Source organism: Durotheca rogersii (genome assembly GCF_024521655.1).
Source record: "Durotheca rogersii strain YMJ 92031201 chromosome Unknown GGS23scaffold_10, whole genome shotgun sequence".
Classification (NCBI taxonomy): domain Eukaryota; kingdom Fungi; phylum Ascomycota; class Sordariomycetes; order Xylariales; family Xylariaceae; genus Durotheca; species Durotheca rogersii.
The window spans coordinates 399,483-425,263 of record NW_026251241.1 but is presented as its reverse complement, the minus strand read 5'-3'; the positions used below and the strand labels follow the sequence as shown (position 1 = coordinate 425,263).

Below are 25,781 nucleotides of genomic sequence, written 5' to 3'. Positions count from 1 at the left end.
ACTGTCCCCCCAGGAAGTTCTAAGCTCTCTCTCTCCCTCCCTCGTCTCCCCCGTCTGTGCAGGCCCGGCTGTCCTCGGCAAGGGACTCTCTTCCCTGGCCGGTTCGGCTGGTGCCTCGTACCATACGCATGCAAGTAAATGCCTACACGCATACGTGACTACGTACTTACTACGTAGCCTCTGCGTATGGATGTACATCACAGCACGTCTGACGGGGACGAACCGAACTACGGGCAGACGGAGACCCTCTCTCTTCTCTCTCTGGCCGCCCCCCTGTCCTGTCCGCCGTTGTGGTAATTTCGATGGGCGGGCACGGTTTCGGGGTATCGTCCAACGACGGGCGCGGAGACCGCCCGGCCTCTGGCTGTCGACGACAGCAACTCGGCGTAATTTATGCGGTCTGGCGATTCTAACGCCTTACTGGGCGTCTAACAAGCTCGTTGGCGCCGTACCTAGCCGGCCGCTAGCCAGTGGCGCCCGTTCGTGCTTACTTGTCGCGGTCAGCGTGGCGGCGAGGCACCGAGGAACGCCCAGGGGAGCACGCGACACCCTTCGATCCAGCCTGCATGTAGGTATAGATTTGCGTGTACATATACGCATAATAAACACTAACCACCCTGCCGCTGTCCCTACCTACCTGCTGATGATACTCCTTGCCTAGGTAAGTAAGTATACTCGCACATAATACGACGCCGATCAGCGGAGGTGCTGCCTATAACGTAAATCCCTACCCGCATCCACCTTCTCGACAGAGGTTGCTGGGGTGGGGAAACGAGGGCCGGGCCAGCCATCTAAAGCCTCGAGAAGTCGGGTGGCCGTCCCTAACCCGTTGCAGCGCTCGGTGTACGCAGTATGATGTCTACTATGTAGTATGGATGCGGGCCTTTGTCGCTGGAACGGGGCGTTGGAGAGATAAGCAGGGCCAGGGATCCTCCCTTTCCTCCCCCCGGACCCGCGCCGCTCGCTCATCAGCGGCGAGATCCCTGGGATCGTATACCCGGTCGCTAATGCCTGTGTCTCCTGTCTCTGCCTGTGCCTCTCGTGGTACGGGTGGCGATAGGATGCTACTACGTGACAACGAGCATATCTCGTGGGACGAGCCTGGATTGGCCGACGGGATGACGAGATATCTCGTTGTGCCAACCTTGCAGCCTTTTTCGTCTTTTCCCTTTCTCCGATTAACATATATTTATTAGCCGGTCGCCGCCCTGCCGTTTGCCTCTTCTCTCTCTCTTTCTTCCCCCTTCCGATTGTTCCAGGCTCTTTTTCGCACTGAGGACGGGGCATCGTCGCCTATTTTCCCGCGCGTTCTTCTAATCGGTCGATTCCCCACCACCACCACCGAGGAAAACATCGGGACAGAGTGGAAAGAGAGAAAGAGGGGGAAATAGATCAAGAGAAAAGAAATAGAGAGAGAGACAGAGAGAGAGAGGCCACCATGGACCGCGAAGGCGTGATCCACAGGACGTCGTCCTCGTCCCCCGTGGGGGACAAGGAGAAGATGCACTACTCTGACATGGAAGCTGACGCTCCGCGCATTCGCGGTCTCGAGACTTCGGCTGAGACTTCGTTACATCGCGGTCTTCAAGCCCGTCACATTACTATGATAGCCATTGGCGGCGCGATCGGGACGGGTCTCATCATCGGTACCGGCAAAGCTCTCACGCAAGCCGGCCCCGGCTCCATCTTTATCTCGTATTCGATTCTCGGTATGGTCGTCTTCCTCGTCATGGCCGCCCTCGGCGAGATGGCTGCTTGGTTGCCGATGTCTGCTGGTTTCACGGCTTATGCGTCCCGGTTCTGTGATCCTTCGCTCGGCTTCGCCCTAGGTTGGACGTAAGTCTCAAACCCCCGTCCCCCCGCCCCCCCTCCCAGGCTGCTCATCCCGACGACGACGGCCTGCTCGAAAAATCGAGGGTTACAGCATTACGAAAGCGCTGCGGCAGGAAGCCAACTAACTCGTCCGATTCCACTAGGTACTGGTTTAAATACATCATCGTCACACCTAACCAGCTTACCGCCGCGTCTCTGGTGATACAGTTCTGGGTGCCGCGAGACCGAGTCAATCCAGGCGTATTCATCGCCATATTCCTCGTCGCCATCATCTGCATTAATTACTTCGGCATTCGGTTCTTTGGCGAGTTCGAATTCTGGCTGTCAAGCTTCAAGGTCGTCGTCATTGTCGGCGTCATCTTGCTGACTCTCATCATCGCCACCGGTGGTGTTGACGGCGACCCGAAGGGTTTCCGGTACTGGAATGATCCTGGGTATGTGCATTAACAGCTCTTCCCTCCCAGCACCGCTGCATCGCTAGGCGGGGGTGGTTTGGCTGTGGCGCGTGATGCTAACTGAAGCAGGGCATTCCGCCCGTACCTCGCCGAGGGGGCCCTCGGCCAGTTCCTCGGTTTCTGGTCGACGATGGTCACGGCTACGTTCGCCTACCTGGGCACTGAGCTGGTCGGCGTGACGGTCGGCGAGGCCCAGAACCCGCGCAGAACCATCCCCCGCGCCATCAGACTCACCTTCTACCGAATCGTCTTCTTCTACTGCATCAGCATCCTGCTGGTCGGCATGTGCGTCCCGTACAACTCGGAGGACCTCATCAACTACCAATCCGGGACCACGGCGAGCACCGCGAACGCCTCCCCGTTCGTCGCCGCCATCAAGGCCGTCCACATCCCCGTTCTCGACCACATCCTCAACGCCTGCATCCTCGGGTTCGTCTTCTCCGCCGCCAACTCGGATCTGTACATCGCCAGCCGGACGCTCTACGGCCTGTCGTCGGACGGCGCGGCGCCGTCGATCTTCCGCAAGACGAACGACAGCGGCGTGCCGCTGTACTCGCTCGGCGTGTCGGCGCTGTTCGGGCTGCTCGCCTTCATGAACGTGTCGGACGACTCGAAGAAGGTGTTCTCGTACTTCGTCAACCTGACGACCATCTTCGGCCTCATGACGTGGATCTCGATCCTCGTGACGCACATCTACTTCGTGCGGGCGCGCAAGGCGCAGGGCCTGCCGAACGAGGCGATGCCGTACGTGGCGCCGCTCGGCGCGTGGGGGTCGTACGCGGCGCTCTTCATGTGCTGCCTGATCGCGCTCACCAAGAACTTCGACGTCTTCATCGGCGACTGGAGCGAGAAGTACCCCAACTTCATCACCGGCTACCTCGGCATCCCCGTCTACCTGCTGCTCATCTTCGGCCACAAGCTGCGCACCAAGAGCAAGGGCGTGCGCGCCCACGAGTGCGACTTCTACACCGGCAAGGACATCATCGACCGCGAGGAGGAGGAGTTCCTCGCCGCCAAGGCCGCCAAGCGCGCCAGCGACCCCCAGAAGGCGTCGGCCGTCTTCTACAAGCGGTTCGTCTCGTGGCTGTTCTAATCGGGGACAAGTCGCTCTGGGAGGAGAGAAGGCGTCGTGACACGCAGCGGAGATATAGATACGTCGAGACGTCGAGCTGAAATGGGGAAAAGAGAGGGGAGGTGGGTGATAGAAGGATAGCCGATGTTGTTTATGTATAAACGTAGGTATATAGACGGATCAGGCTTCGTTCTACACAGGAGAACTCTTTTTTCATTCGCTCTCGTCGCCTGAGGGTATCGGCTGCGATCACGACGCGGCATAAATCAATGAATCAATCGTCATAATGTAACAAGACGCATATCAATCCTCTTTACCCGCTTAATGTGACTATCTCCCTACATAGCGGTAGGATAAAAAAGACGTTTCTAGAGGAAAACAAAGCGATTTGCGCAACTCCGCTCCCACAAATCGAGTGTCCGTCTACCCCGTGCCACACCGCGTCTCTTACCGCGGACGGCTACGCTTCTCCAAGATCGATCGGTAGGCGGTCGGCAGGGCGGCGTCCGAGCTCGATAAGAAACCAATACATTCCCTCCCAGAACGCCCCTGTCTACGGGCCAGGCCAGACCCTCGGGTTGGACGTCGAACCCTTTCGAGACCGGAAGGTAAGGGGACGAGGGGGGGGGGGGAGGCGGCAAGCCGCATAAATTGGTGCAATCATGCAATTAAATATTAATATATGCTGTCCTAGCACTAAGGCTTTGTCTCCAACGGCACGGGAGAGCTAGGAGGGAGAGAGAGGAGGGGGGTTCCACGGTACCGGAAAGGGTGGGCGGTGATAAGCATTCATATGCCGTTGACCAACTCCTCCCTCCCTTCGATGCTGTAGACACACACGCACACGCTCACACACAATAATATAGAGAGAGAGAGATTACTGGGCATAGGTTCACACGGGGACGAGATGTGTTTGCTCGCGGGAACACCATCTCGATGCAGACGCGTACGATGACGAGACGAGAAGACGACCCCCTCCGTGCGTCCCTACCGGGTACAACGTAGGCAATCCATCTTGTCCGCCCGTATCGTCGAGACCTGTTTGCGTTCCCGAGCATGCATCCGTGTTTCCTCTCTCCCCCCCCCCCCCTTCCCCTCCCGGCTCGACGAACTGGGGATCAGGTATTTGAAATTGCTCCCACCCGGGAGGCGACCGAACCGATGTCGCAACTACCTACGCCAACGTGGAACCCGAACGGTGTGAATGCTTAGAAATGCGTGTTTGTTCGTAGGAGGAGGAGTAGTACTCACCGGAATGGGCTGTGGCCGCCACCGCTGTCACCAGCCAACGTACCTATCAAGAACGGCGCGACCGAGCGCGACTAGGTTGCGACATGTGCGGTTGCTGGAAATACCTACCGTTCTCCAGAGCGATCCTCGCTAAGGTGAAGGCGTCCACCAAGTTCAAGAATGGCAGAAGAGCACGCTTAGGAAACCAAAACGAGGGGAGCCCACGGAGATACACAAGCACAATAGCGAGAGCATATGTCGTGAACGTGATTTGCCATACGCTGCCTCCTGCCTTCTAGAACCGTGTGCTACTGTATGTCCAGTAGCGTAGAAATCGCCGCGTCCAAATCGCGCGCGAAGCCGCTCTCCTCCTCGGCCTGCTCCCTCAGCTGCTCCGCGACGCCGCGCACGGCGGCGGCCGAGTGGACGTACCGCCGCCGCATGCCGGGGTTCGCGTGCGCGAGCAGCGTCGCCGCCAGCTGCACCGTGTCCGTCGCGAACTCGAGCAGGAGCGCCCCGGGCCCGCCCTCTGCCGCGGGGACGTCGTACGCCGCCACGGCGGTCACCACGGCCATCCAGTCCTCGGGCGTGCTGTCCTCGGCCTCGGCCAGGATCTGCAGCACGAGGGCGATGCGGTCTCCGCGGATCAGCTCTGCCTGCATCTCTTTCTCTTTCTCTTTCTCTTTCTCCTGCTCTTCCACCTTCTCGCCGTCGTCCCCGCTCTCCTTTTCCTTCCCCTTCCCCTTCTCCCTCCTCCGGTCGTGAGCGGCAGCCGTCTCGCTCCGCGCGAGGATCGCGAGCAGGTCCTCGGCCAGGACCTTCCAGCCGTCGTGGGCGGCCGACGCGGCGACGCCCTCGGGCGTGCGGAGGACGCCCTCGAGCGCGGCGAGCACGGGCAGCCGGAAGTCGAGGCTCTCGGCCCCTCCCCCCTCTCCTCCTCCTCCTCCTTCTCCGCCGCCGCCGCCGCCGCTCTCGCGGTACAGCTCGACAAACATGTCGACGAGGCCGGCCGCCTCCTTGCGCAGGGCGTCGCCGTCGTCGTCGCGGATCCACAGCGCGACCGCGCGCACGGCCGCGAGCACGAGCGCGTCGGCCGCGGCGCGCGCCTCGCCGGCGTCCCATGCGAGCGTCCGCCGCGCCCCGAGGTCCGAGTGCGCGCGGCCGGCGCGCGCGTCCGGGTGCAGGCCCGCCGCGCCCGCCACCGCCGCGTCCCAGCGGTCGCGGAGGTGCTCCATGACGACGGACAGGGTCTCGGCGATGGACCGGCTCAGCCTGAGGACGAGGTCGGGCGGCATCCGGAGCTGGAGCTGGGGCCGGCTTGGCGCGTCCGGCTCCGGCCCCGGCCCCGCCCCGTCGTCGAGTTCCTCCATCCACGCGATGAGCTGGCTGATGAACGCCGTCAGGATGTCGAGCGCCGATGTCATGCGCTGCGAGATCTGCGGGTACTCCGCGTCGTTGAGCTTCTCGAGGAGCGTCGGCAGGGTCACGCGCAGGTCGACCAGGATCAGGTTGACGAAGTGGTACGAGAACGGCTTCGCCGCGTCCTTCTCGTCCTGGAACAGCATCGGGGGGGCCGCCGTCGGGTAGAGGAGCAGCAGCGCGCCCGCGCAGTTGGTGTACGCCGTCCGGCTATCTGCTGTCGGCCGGTTGGTCGACAAGCTGCGTATGAGCTTGGTGAGCGAGCCGAGCCATCTCGGATTCGGTGGTATGAGCTAGAATTTGATGAGAGCGTGTTTACCACTGGTCCTAAAAACGGGCAAAGCTTACCTGCTCGTCGAGGTTTCGTAGAATGTGAGAGATAAATAAGAGGAGGCTCGCTCCGTCGGTGCCGAGAAACGAAGAGATAAAAGACTGAATAGCCTCGTCGATCTTAGCCCTCATCGCCTCCTTCGGCAGACCATCCTCGAGGCCAGACGTTCCCTTTTCCCAGGCCCAGATAAATATCGGCATGACGTGCGGGTGCTCCGGGGCAATCTCGATGAGCGGCGTCCAATCGTCGATCTCCAGGTCGGCGAAGCGCCTGGCACCGCCCGGCACAACGACAAGAGTAAACAGCGTCTGCACAATAACCTGAGTTGTCTCCTTGGAGCTTGCGTGAGGTCAGCGTGTGTTTACTTGTGCCGTCAACGGGGAGAGGTGGCTGTCTGCCCACCTGTAGAGGACGGCCTTGGCTAATCTCGGGATTCGGCCGACGAGCTTCTCATCCTGCTTTGCGTCGTCGGGCAGCAAGATGGCGAATGTGTGGATGACAGCTACTGCGAGGTCGAGCATGTCCTTGGCGTCCTTCCGCTCCGAGCCCGACCGTGAGCCGGTGCGGAGCAGGCGGTCGAGGAACTTGGGCGGCATGGCATCCCATAGCGAGATGATGACCCCCTTTTCGTCTCGTAGCTCGGGTGTGTTGTCCAAGACGGACTTGAGGAGGGCTAAGCCGACAAATCGGGTAGTGTCGTCTTTGGTCATGAGGAGCTCCCGAATCTTTTCTACGGTCGGGGGCTGAGGGGCGCTCGGTTCGGCTCCGTCTTCGCCGTCGTGCACTTGCAGTCGGGAGACATCGGGGACATCCTCCATCTTGTCCCCTGCCGGATCTCGCTCACCTCACTGGCACGAGATGGGGGCATCGATGTGGACTTCGGTTGTCGCGCTGACGACTAGAATTAAATAATACAGGTAGTCCGTATCCCCCCAGGCGAATTAAGCTGGGCCTGGATGGGCGATGAGCTATTTGCTTAATTATTTTTGTGCCTCTCTGCTGTGTTGAGATTGTTGTTTGGTAGGTAGCTATGTTTGAAATCTGTGTGTCGCTGTTCGCGGTTTGGGGCTGCCGCCTTTGATTTGCTCAACTGGTCTGTGCGCACGTACCCATCCTGCCCCATCAGATGTACCTATCTGCTGACGGAACTACCTAGGTACTTTCTCAGCTAGGTACCTTCTCAGCTAAAGGTACCTGCTCTTAGATGATATTAGATTCGGTGATGGAGAGATGAAGGACGTGAGCCGAGTGGTCCTCAACACAGGTCATTCATGAGACAGGGTACTGGACACTTTGATAACATACCAAGTTGACGGGTCATCCCCCGAAAGGGACCCGTTACGGTGATAAGTCACATCTCACAAAGGATCTGACCTTGATCGTTGAGGGGAAAAGGGGCGTCTCAAGATTTCATCTATCGCTTGCAACAAAGCAGTATAGACGCGAATGAGATATACCTTACTTGTGAATCCAAAGGGTCTCTAATGCCCACCATTTTACTTTTGTCTAGGCTCTCCGATCTATCAGCACTTGTTTTTCGCTATCCAGACTTTGAATTTTGTCCCCGTTCCCTCTCCCTCACGCTACACCACCACGCCCTCCGACACCCCATTTCGCCTGCGCCTCGACAGCACCAGCCTTGATAGCCGGCAGCTCCCTACCCCGTCCAGTTGGCCATGCCAGGAAATTGGTTTCGGCGAGGTACCTTAAGAAGCGGCCAACAGCTTCCCTACTGATGCCCTCTCCAGCACTCTCATCGACACCCGTCCACCGGTCTGCATCAGTCTTGAGGACAGCCACAGCATTGCGATCATCAAGTTCCGGCGCGCGAGTGGTTGTGGGGAGGTTGTTCGTCGCCATGTGGAAGAGAGGCATGAGAGCACTCTGTTCCTCGTCTTTCTGGACAGAACCTGCCGAGACAAAGGTCTCGAGCTGGGCCTTCCAGTGGTCGTAATCCACCTCGGGAACGTGGTAGCCGTAGTAGCTCAGGATGGAGAGATACTCGTTCATGCGCAGGCGGGGATGGGCAGTGACGTGGATGACGTGGACACCAACGTCGTCGCTGCCGCTGTTGCTGTTTGCAGTTTCGGCCGGGACGGGGTTCAAGCTAGCTGCGACGACGACAGTAGAGACGTGACCTACAGGCACGGCGTTGATTGTGTTGATAATGTGCGGCCGGCTAGACAGCTGGATACAGCCCTTGAGCATGCGGATAAGAAAGTCGTCGTTGTTGCAGACACCGGTGGCAGCGTCTCCGAGGATATAGCCAGGTCGGACGACAGATCCGAGGAGGCCGCGTCTGCCAGCCTCGCGGACGAGCTGTTCAGATACCTGTGGTCCATCAGAATGGGTGCTACTCATGCAGAAAGGGGTCTGTGGAGGCTACTTACCCATTTGGACTGGCCGTATCCGGTGCCGAGACCGGTGCGACTGCCCATCGTGTCATCTGCTTCCATGACAGCGCCTTGTCCAGTGCTGGTCCGCTGGTGTGACAGGTTAATATAGTGATCCGTGTCTAGAATGCTTGTCGAGCTAATGAATGAGAAAAGCTTAGGCTTGCCCTGGTTGCAAAGCCGCAGGGCATCGATTGTTGATAGAACATTGCTACGCTCGAGATGCTTATACTGCTTTACCCAGTGGACGAGGGCGCCGTTATGGATAACCACATCTACAGCGTCGCCAAGCATCTCCCATGTGCCGTCATCAAGTCCAAGACGCGGCTGTGTCAGGTCACCGATGACTGCACTGAGCCTAGTGGCCCAAGAATCCTGCCATACGCTGTATCCGCGGAGTGACCTCTGGAGCCGCTCGAGGGCGGCCGGGACGTCCTTCGTTCCGCGGACATGGGCGATCACGTGTACATTCTCACGCTCAAGCAAGTTCCTGACGATGTAAGAGCCCAGGAAGCCCGTGGCGCCAGTCACAAAGACGGTCGTCTTGCCTGCCGGTGAGAGTGCCGCAGGGTCCGCCGTCTGATACTTGGCATCGAGGCTACCGAGCAGCTTGTCGAGTGACTGGGCATATGCAGCCTCGCCGTCCTCTGTCGCGCCCGAATCGTCCTTGCCCTCACGCTGGCGGTCAATCTGTGTGCTAAGAGCCCTGAGGGATGAGTTCGAGTACAGTGAGCTGATGGACACGTTGACCCCCAGGTTCTTGCGGGTATTGAGGAGAAGCTGCTGGGCCAGCAGACTGTGCCCACCGCTTTCAAAGAAATCAGACTCGGGCTGCAGGGTCTTGGCATTCAAACCATTGATCAGTGTTGCCCACTGCTCCGCCAGTTCCTTTTCGGTGTTGCTGAGCGTTTCCCATCTCTTCAGATCCTCCTCCGAAGCCTCTTCCGAGATCAGGGCCGCATCCGGGAACGGCAGGTTTGGGCTGTCAACCTTGCCGTTGGGGTTCAAGGGCAGCTTCTTCAGGAAGATGAAATAAGTCGGGACAGCGTGAGCTGGCAATCGAGACTTGAGATGGTCCCGAACCTCCGTTTGCATTGGCCTGTAGCGCTTAGAATACACGATGACGGGTCCGATCTCGGTACCTTGCTCCTCCGTGTCTTCCAGGCTGCGTTCTGCTAGCCACTTGAGCCACTCTTGGTGTTCAGGCACAATGTAGCTGACCAGTGTTGGCTCTTCGTTCCGATCTCTTCGAAGCAGCGTCTTGCACTCGCGGACCAAATGGTGTCCTCTCAAGTTGCTATCGATCTCATTGAGCTCGATGCGAAAGCCACGAACTTTGGCTTGATCATCAGCTCTGCCTGTAATTGCGCAATTACCAGAATCGTCCAAAAAATACCCCAAGTCGCCGCTCCTGTAGATTCTGTCTCGTGGGCCTTTGTAATACTTTCTCCAGGGCTCGTTGGCGTGATCGGCAACTTTGTTGTCAGCCTCAACCCACTTCTGGTTGTCGACGAACCAGTTGTCGAGAAATTTTTCCTTGGTTTTCTCCAGGTCATTCAGATATCCGTAAAGTCGAATATTAGCAGGACTCTATCAGAAAAAGAAAGGGGAGACTTATCTCGGCTAAGCCTGCTGCTCTCAACATAATCTCACCGACCTCACCGACGCCGCAAAGCTTGGTCGGATCCTCCCGGTTGACTACGAGGAGCTGGACGTTCTCGATGCCCTTTCCGACAGGAACAATATCGCCAAATTTATCTAATGCATTCGGATCCTCAGCGTGGCTCTTGATGTGGTAGTATGACACGCTGCGGCTCGTCTCAGTGGTACCATATGCAGCGCAGATCTCCGCGTTAGGCGCCAGCTTGCGGAGCGCAGCGCAATCCTTCTTGGTCAGAATATCACCAACGTAGAGAACCCACTTCAATGAAGGGAACTCCACCTTGGCACCGCCGCACAAGATTTGACCCATCGCGGGCGTCAAATGGACCGCGTTAGGTTTGTGATCGCGGAACCACTCAGCTAACCTTTCGTGGGCGATATTCTCGCGAGCAGGGCAAATTAGCTCCCCGCCCACGAAAATCGGACTGAAAATGTCTCGCTGGATAGGATCATGGCTTATGCCACTACCATTGGTTAGCAGAGCTGTGACGGGCATCATCTTTGATAGGTTTTACCTTAGACAAGCGAACTTTGTGTCCGAGGTCCAGTTGAAAGTTTTGGCCATCCACGGGAAGTACTTGGCTAAGCTGTAATGTCTGCCCAACACGCCCCTGGAAATAGTCAGCTAATGTCCGAACTTTAAGAGTTGCTGGATCTCGTACTTGGGTGTGGATGTCGTGCCACTGGTAAAGCTCAGGATACTTGTTGAGTCCGGACCCACCAGAACATCTGGAGGCGCCGATGCTTTGCTTTCCGTGTCGGTAAAGACTTCCTTTCCATCAACCTCGCCACCGGTAAGGTGGCCATCACCGCTCATCCGTAGCTCGGGTACTCGTATTTTGAGAGATAGTTCCTCGTCAATGTACTTCTGGACACGCGGCGCAAAAGTACCATTCTCGTCCCTGGCTCTGCCAATCGTGATCAGGGCCTTTGGTTGTGAGACTTCAAGGTAGATCTGTTGTCTCGCCGGCGGGTACGCGGGGTCTAGGACAGTAATAGTGGCACCGGCAGCAAGGATTCCCATGAAGGCGATGACGAGTTCGACGGAACGGTAGGCAAAGATCATAACGACATCGCCATTGGTGATGCCAGCTTCATGGAGCTGGTTGGCCAAGATGTTGGACGCCTCATAAATCTGCTTGTAGTTGAATCTCCTCTCGGGCGTGGTGGAGGAGGCTGTTTCCGTGACGCACGGCGCGTCGGGATTCTTCAAAGCATTCTTGTGGAATATCTCGTGGATGGCGCCTATGTAGCCGCTCCAGTCGAGGTCGATGGTGGGATCGGGAAGCCCCATGGCGGCAGCAATATGGCGATATTTACCCTGAGTGGGAAGGCGCCTCGTAGCGAATGTGTCCCTGGAGCATAGTCCAAGCTGATATCCTGAAAAGAGTCGCGTCTATTGAGAAAGGTAGAACATAACTACGGGCTCGAGAATGACGGCTTGAAGATTTGTCACCGCAAAAGAATTCTGCCTCACTCCGATCTTCGGGGGAGGGGCACCTTTTCCTATTACGGTAGGCGGTCACTAGCAAACCTCACCCTACTGGCCCGCCTTGACGGACAGTTTCCTTGCAGAGAATTTAATTTGGTATATACAGGACACGAGGGGCAACGGCGCTTCATGTCCATCGAAAAAGGGAGGAATTGCATGTAATGATCGAGCTTGAAATTGTGTTCTGATGATGGTGTCACATGGAAGCAAGCTTGCGTCAAGTCGCCCTTGTGGGCTGAAAGATTAATATAGATCACGGCGAGCAAATACTGCTTCTATATCTTTCCTGATTCATTTTGCACTTTGGTAATTCTCATAGGTAATGAATCGTTTTAACTGAACGCAGATGTTGTCAGATGTATAGGCAAAACTCAAGAGTACTAAAATATATCTCCAGATCTCAAGCTAAACCCCTGCTTTTGGGGGCTGATAAATGACTGAGTAGCGCTGGGCAAGACGTGAGCTGGCTGAGCGTAGTGAGGGAGTCCCTTGCGCCCTCTCATAGTCGCTTTTGATCCAGCCATGGAATTGCTGGTGGCCTCTTGTTCAGCTTGCGCACTGTCCAGCCACCAACTAGGTATCAGCCTAGAACCTGACTGTCGTCCAAAATAGACGCGACCACTGACTTTCCCTTCCCATAAGATTCACTCACTGCCACCCTTCCCCCGGGATCTCGTCATATCTCAGTGAACTCCCATACAATACAGCCCGCAAATGATCGTCCAAAGTTACTGCGCCCAGAACGGCTCCAATCTAGCCTGATGGAGGCTTGGTCGGCCTGCAGTGTGTCGGAGATGCTCTAACCAACCATCCCGGCGATCTTGAAGCCGACATAGTGTCCCGAAGACGTCCGTCATGCATTTCAGCTGCTGAGCGTCTATAATGGCGTGGCGATTCCTCCCGTACAGCTCGTGGCGTGGGGTCATCATGGTTGGGGACATGGTGGGCAGGGACAGAGGAAAGTCCCGGCCATTCTTCGATTTGACATCCCCAAGGTTTCGCCGGAAATACGGGATGGTTGGGATACAGTGGGGGCCGGGGGGTAGTACCCCATACTCCCCCTCAGACTCCAACCACTCGCGCGATAGAGACAGGCTAAATGCGTTGCTGTGCCATGACACGAAAATAGTCTCCTGTGAAATGCCCTGCAGCCTGAGCTCATCTGCGACCTGCTTTGCAGTTATGGAGCCATGGGCGCAGTGATGTTGTTTAACAGAAGTCTCGATTATGCCATCTATGCGTCTTTCAACAACAGTGTCGTCGTTGGTCACAGCGTGGAGGGCCTTGGATCCGTATGAAGTCAAGCAATCCATGGTCACAGTTCCGTTGGCATCGCACATGCCAATTTCGAATACCCTCCGCGTGGAGGAGTTATACTCAAGGTCGATAAATCTCAATGCCGAAACAGGCGATTCTTCAGCCTGGATGGAATCGACGAGGGCGAGGATACTCTTCATAGCGGGTCTGTCGGTCCACACCACTTGCAAGGCCGGTAAATGATGGTTGCGTAGCATTTAAAGTTGCTGGAAATCCGTATCTTCTTGGGTTTGAGTCCATCCAGATAGGTGGGCTTTGCAAAATTTTGAGCCGCCGAATCCAGCTTTGAAACACCCGTTCTTCTCGCATATTTGGTCGAGATTAGTTGCCTTGAGGCCGTACTTCTTAAGCTGGCATTCGGAGAGACACTCCGCTTGATATGCGATACATCTGCTAGGCATGGCCGTTATTGAAGAGGCGCGTTGGAATTTGAGCAGGGTGATATCGTAGCCTAGGGTTGCTGACGCAGGGCAGAGCCGGCTTACTATGTTGTCAACAACTCGGGACGGTACTAAGCACTTCAGACCCAGGTTACGAGGGGGTCCAGACACAGAGGCTGGCAAGCCGGAATTTGAGTTAAGTCACTGAATAGGCGTTACAAAATGCACTGCAGATGTCCGTACTCACCTGTCAGGAGCTTCTGATTTCATTTTAGCAAGCAGCACCTCTGCTCTCCGACTGTTTCAACTGCGGCAGTAACTCGCGCCAGTGGGAATATTGCGCTCACTCCATGATTGAAGTCTTCGGAAAAGGAGTCGTCGTCTTCTTCAAAGTCGTCGATGGTGTCATCGTCAAGCACAGGGTCGCTTTCATCCTCGTCATGCTCATCCGCAGGTCTTGCGGAAACAACGATCTCCGTGGGATCCGGGATGTTGATCAAATTAGAGAATTGATCTGATTCTCGATGCTGCTGTGAGGTATTATGTGAAATGACGAGCGACCTCTTTGCTCGACCCATTACGGCATCCTTGCAGCGTGGGACAGGGCATATGAACCGAAGGTGTCCCCTTACATGTTCGTCTGCTGAGCTCTTGGTTAAGAACAATGCCTTGCAGTCGCTCTGTTCATTCATCAAGCTGCCCTCCACAATTTCGGGCTTATCGTTATCGTAACTTACGCACTTTGTACCTGGGTACGTGGGGAACGCATACCCGTGCCGGGGACCGTACGCCAGCCGCGCGCAGGTAGACGCTATCCTAGGTATACGATACATAGCACCATGTATAAACGCAGGTCCTTCCTGTATGCATCTACACGTACATAGTACTTATGTACTTCGTTGGGGCTTCTCTGGTTATTCTGGTGACTAACCGACCAACAGCGACCCTAGTGCTGCCCGTCTCCCTTCTCCATTGCAAACCCGCAACGTCATGTCCGTCCCCGAAACCTATCTAGCTTCCACCGTTATTGGAGAGAATCGAAAGAATCGAGTGGAGCAACACCTCCCGTTGGAATATGGCAGGTTGCATGACTAGGCCTCCGAGATGGCGACGAGCAGTAGGAATTTGATGAACACCCACGACGGGGAGGGCTCGTCGTCTTCCTCGCGATCGCCCCACGAATCGAACGCCCCGAGCCGCGACCGAAGAGACGAGATCGACGATCTGTTCGATATCAATGATGACGACATTCTAGACGACGATCCCCTAGCCGAGGAACTGGCCGAGCCAGTTAGCTTCAAGAGGAAGCAGAAGCAGTCCGTCCTCTCACAGTCCAGTCGGTTCCTCTCCTCTCTGACCGGCAACCGCCTGGGTTCTACTTCGCCGCGCTCGCCACGTTCTGAGGCCGAGATGCCCCCCGGACGACAGGGCTCCGGCTCGGATCGGGTCGAGGGTGCCTCTGCCACGCTGGCCGGCCATAAGGAGGGCGCGCCGCTGGACTGGTATGTCGAAGGGCCCGGCCGGCGAGTAGGATACGAGGACCTGACGGCTATCGACTGGATTTTCGAGTACACGAAAGAGCGACAACGTCTACGGGTCTTGTATTCGAGCGCGACAGGCATAATCGGATACATACAACAGCTCCTCGACTCCAGCCAGGCATGGGTCGTCCTCGTCTTGACGGGTGTCGCCGTGGGAGCGCTGGCAGCCAGTATAGATGTTGCCTCGGACTGGCTGGGGGATATCAAGGCGGGATACTGCTCCTCGGGGCCGGAGGGAGGCGCGTTCTATCTCAACAAGCAGTTCTGCTGCTACGGTTACGACCAAGGTGATAAATGTTTGGGGTGGAAGCCGTGGGCCGCGGCTCTGGGGATAGGATCTGTGGGTGGGAAATGGGCTATAGAATACTTGTTTTATCTGTTGTTCTCTGTGAGTTTCCTAGCATCGTGTTATGTGCATCCCTTTTCAACTTTTTCTAACCCGTGGCAGGTAACATTTGCGCTCTGCGCCGGATTTTTGGTCAAGGAGTACGCGATATATGCTAGGCACAGTGGTATACCCGAGGTGAAGACGATGTTGGGGGGGTTCGTGATCCGGCGTTTCCTGGGTCCCTGGACGCTAGTCACAAAGTCGCTAGGATTGGTATGCGTTACGTTACGAACGTACTGTCAAGTGAACCTCCGCTAACTGGTAACAGTGCTTCGCTGTCGCATCGGGCATGTGGCTAGGCAAGGAAGGCCCCTTGGTACATGTTGCCTGTTGTTGCTCCAGCATTTTCATCAAACTGTTCCCCAATATAAATAATAATGAAGGCATGTATTATGACCACACCCCACGAAAGAATGCAACTGACTAGACCAGCACGGAAACGAGAGGTTTTGTCCGCGGCGGCAGCGTCAGGAATCTCCGTCGCGTTTGGATCGCCTATAGGAGGCGTCTTGTTTAGTCTCGAGCAGCTCTCCTACTATTTCGCCGACAAGACGATGTGGCAGAGCTTCGTCTGCGCCATGACCGCCGCGGTCGTGTTGCAAGCCTTCGATCCGTTCCGATCCGGCAAGCTCGTGCTGTTCCAGGTCAAGTTCAGCACCGGCTGGCACGACTTTGAAGTTATCCCTTTCGCACTTCTCGGTATTCTTGGCGGCCTCTACGGAGGTCTCTTCATCAAAGCCAACATGCGTGTGGCTCAATGGAGGAAATCTAACGCGTGGCTCCCAGGGGCTTTGACTCAGGTCGGCATTGTGGCACTCTTGTCGGCCCTTATAAACTACCCTAATTTCTATATGCGAGCGCAGACTTCAGAGATCGTGTCTTCGCTGTTCTCCGACTGCGCCCTCGTCCTCGACGACCCGTTTGGCCTCTGCAAGACAGGTGTGGCCACTGCCGGCACCGTTATCCTGCTGTTATTTGCCGCCGTGCTTGGTTTTTTCCTAGCGGCCGTTACCTTCGGCCTGCAGATCCCGGCAGGTATCATATTGCCCTCTATGGCTATCGGTGCCCTCTCTGGCCGGGCGGTGGGCATCGCCATGGAGATCTGGCAGCGGAATTATCCGAATTTTATCATGTTTAGTACCTGCGAGCCCAACAGTCCGTGTGTGACGCCGGGCGTGTATGCCATGATTGGTGCAGCGGCCACGCTCGCGGGCGTCACGCGCATGACGGTCTCTATCGTAGTCATCATGTTCGAGTTGACCGGTGCGCTGACCTACGTGCTTCCTATCATGGTGGCCGTGATGCTCTCGAAGTGGGTTGGGGATGCCTTCTCGCGGCGGGGGATCTACGACAGCTGGATCCATTTCAACGAATATCCGTTCCTAGACTCGGGCGACGACGGCGGCGGGGCGCAGAATGTGCCCGACATACCTGCGTCGCAGATCATGACACGCATTGAGGACCTGGTGGTGCTGACGGCGACGGGCCATACGATCGCCAGCCTGCGCGGCGTGCTCGAGAGCTGCGATTACCGCGGGTTCCCCGTTGTCAGCGACCCGCGCGACGCGATCCTGCTCGGCTATATCAGCCGGGCGGAGCTCGCGTACAACCTGGCGGCGGGGTCGAAGCCGCCGCGCAACCTGCCTCCGGAGACGGAGACCTTCTTCTCGCACCAACCGCTGGCGGACCCCCGAGCGACGCTGGACCTGCGGCCGTGGATGGACCAGACACCGCTGACGCTGCCGAGCCGCAGCAGCCTACACCTCGCGCTGTCGTACTTCCAGAAGCTAGGCGTGCGCTACGTGCTCTTCAGCGACCGCGGCGTCCTACAGGGGCTCCTGACTAAGAAGGACTGCTGGTACGTGCTCAACGGCGTCTCGTCGCCGCGCGTGCTGGGGGCCGCGAGAGGGGCGGGCGGCAGCGGCGGCGCCAGTGGCAGTGCGCGCGACGACGAAGAAGGCGACGACAGCGATGTGGCCGGCGAGCGCGGGGGCCTGCTAGCGGACGACGACGACGACTTCTCGATGGGGCAGAGGACGCCGCTGGGCGAGCGGAGCGGCGGGATGCTGTAGAGGGAGGGTCTCCATCCGGGCGCGCGGAGGGCTAGCTTAAATAGGTCAAGTAAGAGAAGAGGCAATTTCGAACGAGCTCGAGCGGTCGGGCTCGCAGTAGACGGATAACGTAATGTCCTACGCGATGCTGTGATGCCGTACGTGTAGAGCACGTAGGTAGTGCGTGCCGCACTGGCGAAGAGCGCATAAGCCATGCTGTCTGCGCAGCTACGCCCCCTGTCGGGTCTATCTTTTCTATCTTGGCGCTTCGTCGATAGTAATCCTTTACGAAAGCGACACTCCACGTGGTCACTAACCCGTGACGTGACCTCTGTTACGTAGAAGCTAAAGTATCTCAGCTCAGCTGCGCCGACGGGGCAGTAAGCTCGTACCGAACATAGCTACACAGTCCGTCTCACGCACAGGCTGCCCTGGCCTCACTCTGCGACCGCGCCCTCAGTCCGAATACACACCACACCACACCACGAGGGGGGGGGGTGTTCTCAGAAGCGTCAATACCACGACGGGGGCATCCGCATGTGTGTTCACCGATTCCCTACCGAACCTGCCTGTCGCGAATGTGCATACGCTGTCCCACAAGGCGGTTCCCTGGCCGCTCCGTGTCTTATCCGCGTGCGCCAGCCACGGCCTAATTTCCCGCGAACACGCAGGCGAGACAAAAAAATAAACAAGTAGCACGCAGGCAGTCAGTGCAAGGCCGGTCATCGCGAATAACAGGGTGTCTGTTTCCCTAGTCATTTTTTTTCTCCCCTCCTTTTCTTTTTATACACGATGAAAGGAGAAGAGGCCCGGCAACCCAATCAGCCCCCTCCACCCTTTCTCCTATCTTCACTTCATCTCCTCTCTACCGTACAATATCCCAGACCAACCGTATCAAAAAAAAAAAAAAAAAAGGTGGGAGCGGGGGGGAGCGCGTGTGTTGGTGTGTCTATGTATGTACATGTGCATGTGCATGTGCGCGGGAGGTGGAGAGCTGGGAGATGCCTAGGGAGGAAGAGAGGAAAAAAAGAAGAGAGGTCTCGTAGAGGTCGTTGTCGGCTCTACCGTCTAATCTCGCCCGGGCGAGTTCGAGAAAAAGAAATCATTGGGGTATCACGCCGCAGATGATGATCATTGAACTCCCCTGTCCATGCAGAATCATGTTATACCCGTAGTCCCCTTTCCCTCTTTCTCTTCCTCCGTCATGCAGTAATGGATGGGCGTCTTTTTCCGTAGGATTACTTGTATATATCGACGTCCCCGCCATTGTTGCGTAGTAGAGAGAGCCTCTCCTCTGAGTGAAATGGATCATATGCATTAGTGGCGATGTTTGATTCCTGAGTTTGAACCGTCATCATACGCGGTGATTTTCGAATATCCTGCGCAGATGCGGATGTCGTGTGAATTATCAACCTCCTACCCGTTCGGCGTCTACACCACGTCAGTTAGGGCAGCCTAATGATACCAGCATACTCCTTGCTTCGTTAAGGGTGGCCGGCGGGTCGCTTTCCTTTCTTGTTAGCGGTCATGATCTTCAGCTCGAGGTGGTAGTATGACTTGAGGTTTTTGCCCTTCTTGTCTTTGGTGTCTACTTTCGTGCGGCAAACCGGGCACGACTTCTTCACGCCATCTATGTGCAGTGCCGAGTGTAGGCATTCGGAGCAGAAAAGATGTCCTAGTAGAAACATCCAGTTAGTAAACAATGGTCCATTACCGAGATGTGTAGGCAAAAACATAGTAGACGATCTGGGACATACCACAATGTGTGACAGTTAAGGCAGCGGCGTCGTCTATACAGATGACGCATTGAAACTTGCCCAGTTTCATTCTGTTGTCGACCTTTGCGGCCATGAGCTCTTTTGGGACTTCGGTAGCATTGGAAAGATCGATAGTGTCCGGACCATTCTGACAAACAAGGTCGTCGTCGCCGAACGGCGAAGGGATCTCTTCACTCTTAACTGTCTGTTTTCGCCTCGACTTGGCTGCTCGGCCCGAAGTAGATGGCGAGGACCCCGATTGTCGTCGTTTGACGAGAGGAGTGGCTGATCCTCCCAGCCCAGCGGCGGCTGCGTTTCGCTTCCTACTGATAGGCATTGCGGGTGTCGTGGGGTCGACACCGGACGACTCGAGATCGGGCTCCTCCTTCGTCAGATCCACCACCCCTGTCTTGCTTGCTCTTTGTCTCGAGGGGCCGGTGATTGGCACCCTCCCGCCGATTTCTAGAGGCCTAGGCAGGTTCAAAGGTTGTGGCCGGATGGGGGGGAGAGGACTGCTGTTGGCGGGGGGGAGTGAGGGTGAGGAAAAATCGCCGTCAGCGATGGCGGCAAGGTAGTAATCGTCGCTGTTCGGCTCTTGGGGCAATCTGCTTGGCTGAAGCGGTTGCGTGGGTATGCTGTGGGACGATGGCGCAGATGGCACCGTGTGCTGGGTGTGAGGAGTGGTGGGGAACTCAAAACAGACGGCGTAGTGATGGGATTCCGGCCGACGTGAGTTTGCGTCGGGGCTGGTGGACGAGAAGTCCAGACTGGCTGAGAGCCAACTGGAACCTTCTGTACCGTGACTGTGACCGTGGTTGTTGCTGTTACTAGCAGGCGGAGATTGGCGGACTTCGCCAAATAGTCGGTGATAGGGCGGGAGGGAGTCGAGTTGCAAGGGCTCGGTAGTATCGGGAAATTGCCGCCTTTGCGTGAGGAGGTCGGGTAAGGGAGGCAGGGTCAGGTGCTGACCTGAATAGCGCCGGAGGTTTGCCAGGTCGGGGTTGAAGTTGGGAGGAGCGGGTTGAGGCTGTGGTCGAGGTTGAGGCTGAAGCTGAGGAGGAGGATAAGGAGGAGCGGGTGGAGGCGCGAAAGGGCTGCTGCTGAAGACGCCGGTAGGGTCGAGATCAAAGAGGGATTCGGGGCCGTCGCTAGGAAGGGCAGAGTCTAGGTCGGCAACGGAGACTAGAGGGTGCACGCAGCCGGTTTAGTTTGCGAGCTCAGCATTTACGAACGGGCAGGGGAAGAATAGGATGGCCTGGCTGTGCGGGCATCTACCTGGGGTCGATGGGAGCAGACAGCGCGGTACGCTGCAGCAACGGGAGTAGCTGCAGCGGCGGAAGCAGCAGCAGCGGTGGTGGTGGTGGTGGTGGTGGTGGTGGTGGTGGTGATGAAAGTGGTAGAAAGAGAGAGAGAGTACCAGTACCGGTCGGATGTAGAGAGTGTGGTGGGAGAACAGGTGGAAGTGCTGCGAAACGAAGAGGAATAAGGGAAAAGGTAAATATATTTTTAATCGCAAGATGAAATAGTGGGAGTGGAATGGTGAATACCTCTGTTGGCCATCGCTTCTTTTCTTTTTCCGCCTTTCGCTTTCTTCTCCCTGCTAATCTTGCTTCCAGTGAGTCGTAAATTTTTTTTTTTTTTTGCCTTTCCGGACTGACTTCTCTTTCTCCCTCTCTCTCTCTCTCTCGGTTGAAGAAGTATGGATGTAGGGTGCAGACACCAGCTTGTCCGTCTGTCTGCCCGTCCGGCTTGGTCTGGCGTGCTGGTGTGAAGAGGGAGGGGAATAAAAGAGTTAAAAGCTCGACGATAAAACAAAAAGAAAACAAATTCAAAGCCAAGATACCAGCGACGTCGACGAGCTGCGGCTTCTGACAAGCGACAGCGACAAGGGACTGTTTGTCGGTATTATCGGATGAGCTTATGGCCGGGCTTCCCTGCCCAGGTACGCCGTGATTCTGATTCTCCCTTCAGTACATCGGCGAGGCGCAATCAAATTGCGATGTCGACTCGCGGACCCCTCTAGAGGCTACCCGAGGAAATGGACCGACGCACGCACGCGCTCGGCAGAGGTAGATCGACTGTAGCTGCGCAGATAAGGCAGATAGGGGGGGTGGGAGCAATGGCAATTCAAGAATCTTCCTCTCCCTGGACTCTGGTTAATATATTCCCACATTTCTTCGTCGCTACTCGGGCATCGCCTTTTCGTTTCGGTTGGTCGATGAACGGACGGTAGGTGTATTTCTGTACGGAGACGCTGCCGTGCGGACGACGGTAACGGAGCCAGGATGGCAGGGAACGAAATGGAGAAGGGATAAAAAAGAAAAGGCGAAGTTCCCGATGGAAATGCCACTTTTTTAAAAAATATCCGTCCCTTAGGTATATCTGCAACTGGATTCCTTTGATCCAAGGAATACAGGGAGCCGTCGCACAGGGCCAAGAAATTTTTATTATTATTCGCCTTCTTTCTCGATGCCAACTACGTGTGCCGTATGCTGTCCTGGGGGTTTATATGTACGCCCATCCGTCGACCGAATAAATATGTGGGCTGGACGCCGGGATGCTCTGCGACCTGATGTCTGATACACATATTCTAGATCATAGTATCATATATTATCACATATATCATCTATATCATATATTTCGTATGTATATAATTCGCAGAACCTTAGGTCGTCCTCCCAACAGAACTGCCGGGTAGGAGGTGTGCCCGCCATTTCGCTCAGTTATACGTGGAAATAGGCGTTGTCTCAAGAGTACCTCGATATTACAGGTACCTGTATACCTAACGGGTACCTGTTTCCGTAACCGACCCTCATAACCTCGCCTACCGAATCGTACCCTAGACGAGCGACGAAGGCGTAGGTACCTGTCGGTGCCTGCCAGTAGTGAGTGGGCTGGATGGAACTCCCTATAATATACCTCTCGGCTGCCTTTCGGACACTAATATGGGTCAACCCTCCCACCTGTCTTTCTCCCACCTTACCGACAAACCCATCGAGCCCGATGCTCGAACCATCACGAGAGTCCGACGTAGTCGTATCACGTCGGACAACTCTCCCTTACTATAGCCGGGCAGATCATCGAGCCTCGGTCAATCGTGGCTGCTTACCTGGATGTGTATCCACACATCTGGATTCTGGCCAAGGATGCCCTTCGGGCTGCGCTGCCAATCTGCCAACGGAGAGTCATCTCCTGACGCCGAACTGCTGAGGTGCGTATGCTACCGTGATGTTTGATCCTCTAGAACGGGGTTGCATTCCCCTTCCGTCGGTGCGCACTCAGACTATCGCTGCCAGCGTCAGCACGTCGACGGGGATGGAGAGGCATAGGTAAGTAGCTACCAACTCATCCGCATATGCTACCTGGACGCCTCCCCTCGAATGTAATGCTGGCACAGTATCTACCCAGAGTCGCCACACGCCGTGCACCACGCAGTCTGACTATTTCTAGTCCGGCCGCTCTCCGGAGCCTTGCGATCTGCGTTACCAACGGAGCATGTCCGTAAATACGAAGCCGATCTCAAACGATAGTGGATAGCTACGTAGCCATCTAACAACACGTCTACGTACCTATATCCGTCCTCTCCACCACCCACATCCGCCGCTGCCCGCAATGGGATCAACGAGCCATAACGTTTCCCTGAGACAAGGAGCAACAACCTTCTACACCGGAGACAGGCCTGAGGGCAAGCCCGAGATCTTCTGTACATTGGCTGTGTGTGCTGGGTACCCTGGTCTTAGGTACCACACACAGGATTCGCAATACTGCTCTCCAGCGCGGACAATTCCCCGGCGCCATTTCTTACTCCCAAGTGGCCACCATTTGACGATTTGACTTGGTCTTAAGGTGCCCCGTCGCGCTCGCCTCGACTCTCTCCGGTTCTGATGGCTTGTTCGGAACACGAGACTTCAAAGATGGGGGCCGTGACGACTGCTGGACGGTAGGCCTTCTCATATTATTGCCCTGGACAAGCCGGACGCCGTCACGCCCCCTGTGTCCCTACTGGCCGGTCCCCCATGTTCGAAATCAACTTCCAGCCGCTTCTCTCTGGCGTCTCGAGAACTTCCAGGTAAATACCAGGCACAAAATAAGGCCGAGCACGCCTAGACCGATGGCCACGTACCAAGCCCCCCTGTAACCCTTGAGAACATCATCGGCAGTCCTCCCCCCATCGTTTACCTGAAGCTCGACGGTCCCGGCAATGCCTAACGCGAGTGCGCCGCTGTAGTTAACCACCGTGGTGACTAGGCTGGCTGCGATGCCTTGGTGCTCGCTGGAGACGAGGTCTGAAAGCATCAGTGTCGCCGCCGGGAAGCTCAAATCCATCCCCCACGTGACGATCACATTACAAAAGAAAGTCTGCGTCCAATACGTCTGAGTAATGGGTGCCGTTGCTATGAGAGTGGTGCCAACAGTAAATGCTAACAGCGCGAGGGCCATCACGATCGCAGGGCCAACACGGTGAATGATCATCCCCGTAGTGATGGCTGCTGCGATGCCACTAACTAGAATTGGGCTGTGCATCGCGGTAGCTAGTAGAGGTGACGCGCCCCGCAATATTTCATAAAACCGCCATATGTAATAGATATAAATCCCGAAGCAACCCCAGCCGCAGAAGACTGCGGCGAGGACAAAAGTGACCCCTGAATTGATGGCCTGGACGGGTATCAGGGGTTTGCGGGCGTGCTTCTCAACAAAGATGAAGCTCACGCATAGTAGGGTTCCGACTATCAGGAACCCGGAGACGTAGGGCTTCCGCCACCCGTCGATCAATGCTTGGTTCCAAGCGATGCTAACGAAGGCGAGGCCGCCGACCCCGGACACGGCGCCGAGGATATCTAGTTCGGCACACGACGCCTTGAAGGGGATTCTTCTTCTCTCCGGGGAGAGCCCGCCAGGGATGACGAACACGCCAGCAAGCGCAACCAGAGTTAAAAAGGCGGCTAAGGCAAAAAATGCATACGGCCACCACGCCAACGCCAACAGGCTGGTGAAGGCCGGCGAGATGACAGCAGAGGTCGGCGCCATCGCGCCGAAGATGGCGAACAGCATAGCCTTCCGCTGTCCAGGGACATAGGTGACCCCCAAGAGCGCCACTGCATTCGGCACCAGCAGCGCAGGGCCGATGCCCTGCATGAGGCGCGCGAAGAGGAAGACTGCATAGGGTTGGGGCGCGTAGATGGACAACCCGGCCACGAGCGAAAAACCCGCAAACCAAGCATTTCCGACGAGGAAGATGAGTTTATGCCCGTACAGGTCTCCGAGTCGACCCGCCAAGAGAATCAGCGTTCCGGTTAGGCCGAAGCCCGCGACGAGCCAGACGAGTTGCCCTGGGCTCGTGACGCCTAGATCGGAGCCTATGATGTTCAGGATAGAGAGCGCTTGATGGAAACCGCAGTCTACCGGGCATTCGTTAGTTGGTGCGAACCCAAAATAGGAAAAAAGGGAAAGGGAAAAAACGAGATGAATAACAGCGGGGTGATGCAGAGAGCAAGCATGCCGACTTACGTGGCGTGAAGTTAGCCGTCGACACGACGACGAAGAACGCTACCTCGTGGATAACTGTCATGGGCTCAGTGAGAAAAATATGCGCCCTCGGGTCTCCCTGGCCCCCCTTCATTTCCAAGTCGCTGACGAGGCTCGATTGATTTCGGCAGTCATTTTCTCTCGCGCTGGGCTCCCCAACGAAGCGGTGGATAGACAGTGCCGGCGTGTTATGGTTACAAACTGTATCGTCGATGTCGTTTCCACGATCTAACGGCAACAGCGCGTGCCCATTAACACCGCGATCGGGAACCACGGGTGAGAAACTCGAATCCATGTGGCCTCCTGGTTCGCGGGATCGGCGATGTTTAGCACAGTCGGACTCGTCGTCCTAACAGTCGCACGATCGGCCAGCAAGGGGCCTGGCGTCAAATGACTTCTTATAATGTAGATACACGTACGATGCAGAGACGGGTATATACTCGACGCCGACGGGCGTCTCCGCAGCCAGAGTCCACGAGACTATCGAGCCGACCTGTATGTAGGTCAGCGCCCCGTCGAGACTCTCTATTAAGTCTCGACAGACGGTCTCGGTGAGAGCTGAGACTGCGGTGGAAGCGCTGTCGAGGATCTCTGTAGCACGCGACTATCTAAATCCCTCAACTGCCGATACTACACGATCACCCTTTTCCCTGACTCCTCTGTGCTAGGTCTATACGGTTGGGGCTATGTATTATTGGGTTCTCGCTCGCACCCCCTCCCCTCTGTCTTCATCCTGCCTCTTCTGCCGCCCTGTGCGACCTTTTAGTGTCGATATTTACTAGTCGACCGAGTACCTGGCCTGTGGAGAGCTACGGTCCCGGCGTCGCGGCCGTCTCCTCGGGTTCTAGCATGTCCTCGAGAATCCTGGTGAGGAATCACGACGGAGATTTCCTCTCTTTTTCTACACCCTTGTCAACAGGGTGTTCGGAAAGAT

The 25,781-nt window shown here is 56.4% G+C and overlaps 7 protein-coding genes across 7 annotated transcripts; 2 read left to right on the top strand and 5 right to left on the bottom strand.

Annotated features, from left to right (window-relative positions):
* Nucleotides 1–1,317: 1,317 nt before the first annotated feature.
* GGS23DRAFT_51628 (amino acid permease/ SLC12A domain-containing protein) lies at nucleotides 1,318–3,594 on the top strand. Its single transcript, XM_051514602.1, has 3 exons — nucleotides 1,318–1,836; nucleotides 1,977–2,267; nucleotides 2,358–3,594. Exons 1-3 carry the CDS (start codon nucleotides 1,439–1,441, stop codon nucleotides 3,379–3,381), a joined length of 1,713 nt encoding a protein of 570 aa, XP_051371784.1. The 5' UTR covers nucleotides 1,318–1,438; the 3' UTR covers nucleotides 3,382–3,594.
* Nucleotides 3,595–4,898: 1,304 nt separating this feature from the next.
* On the bottom strand, nucleotides 4,899–7,158 carry GGS23DRAFT_596842 (DUF1941-domain-containing protein; the record flags this gene model as incomplete). Its single annotated transcript, XM_051518535.1, has 3 exons — nucleotides 4,899–6,302; nucleotides 6,358–6,679; nucleotides 6,743–7,158. 3 exons carry the CDS (start codon nucleotides 7,156–7,158, stop codon nucleotides 4,899–4,901), a joined length of 2,142 nt encoding a protein of 713 aa, XP_051371783.1.
* A 347-nt stretch (nucleotides 7,159–7,505) lies between these two features.
* GGS23DRAFT_51124 (non-ribosomal peptide synthetase) lies at nucleotides 7,506–12,105 on the bottom strand. The gene is made up of 5 exons (XM_051514555.1): nucleotides 11,058–12,105; nucleotides 10,911–11,006; nucleotides 10,352–10,859; nucleotides 8,731–10,299; nucleotides 7,506–8,671 (listed from the first exon to the last, which is right to left on the bottom strand). The coding sequence occupies exons 1-5, from the start codon at nucleotides 11,687–11,689 to the stop codon at nucleotides 7,919–7,921; spliced, it is 3,558 nt and encodes a 1,185-aa protein (XP_051371782.1). The 5' UTR covers nucleotides 11,690–12,105; the 3' UTR covers nucleotides 7,506–7,918.
* A 510-nt stretch (nucleotides 12,106–12,615) lies between these two features.
* On the bottom strand, nucleotides 12,616–13,344 carry GGS23DRAFT_596840 (uncharacterized protein; the record flags this gene model as incomplete). The annotated part of the gene is made up of 1 exon (XM_051518534.1): nucleotides 12,616–13,344. One exon carries the CDS (start codon nucleotides 13,342–13,344, stop codon nucleotides 12,616–12,618), a length of 729 nt encoding a protein of 242 aa, XP_051371781.1.
* Nucleotides 13,345–13,590: 246 nt separating this feature from the next.
* GGS23DRAFT_51307 (uncharacterized protein) lies at nucleotides 13,591–14,552 on the bottom strand. The gene is made up of 2 exons (XM_051514573.1): nucleotides 13,832–14,552; nucleotides 13,591–13,760 (listed from the first exon to the last, which is right to left on the bottom strand). The coding sequence occupies exon 1, from the start codon at nucleotides 14,415–14,417 to the stop codon at nucleotides 13,851–13,853; it is 567 nt and encodes a 188-aa protein (XP_051371780.1). The 5' UTR covers nucleotides 14,418–14,552; the 3' UTR covers nucleotides 13,591–13,760; nucleotides 13,832–13,850.
* Nucleotide 14,553: 1 nt separating this feature from the next.
* On the top strand, nucleotides 14,554–17,601 carry GGS23DRAFT_51404 (chloride channel). The gene is made up of 4 exons (XM_051514583.1): nucleotides 14,554–15,513; nucleotides 15,574–15,726; nucleotides 15,782–15,896; nucleotides 15,946–17,601. The coding sequence occupies exons 1-4, from the start codon at nucleotides 14,689–14,691 to the stop codon at nucleotides 17,583–17,585; spliced, it is 2,733 nt and encodes a 910-aa protein (XP_051371779.1). The 5' UTR covers nucleotides 14,554–14,688; the 3' UTR covers nucleotides 17,586–17,601.
* A 5,746-nt stretch (nucleotides 17,602–23,347) lies between these two features.
* On the bottom strand, nucleotides 23,348–24,890 carry GGS23DRAFT_605164 (MFS general substrate transporter; the record flags this gene model as incomplete). Its single annotated transcript, XM_051519715.1, has 2 exons — nucleotides 23,348–24,720; nucleotides 24,830–24,890. 2 exons carry the CDS (start codon nucleotides 24,888–24,890, stop codon nucleotides 23,348–23,350), a joined length of 1,434 nt encoding a protein of 477 aa, XP_051371778.1.
* Between the last annotated feature and the right edge of the window lie 891 nt (nucleotides 24,891–25,781).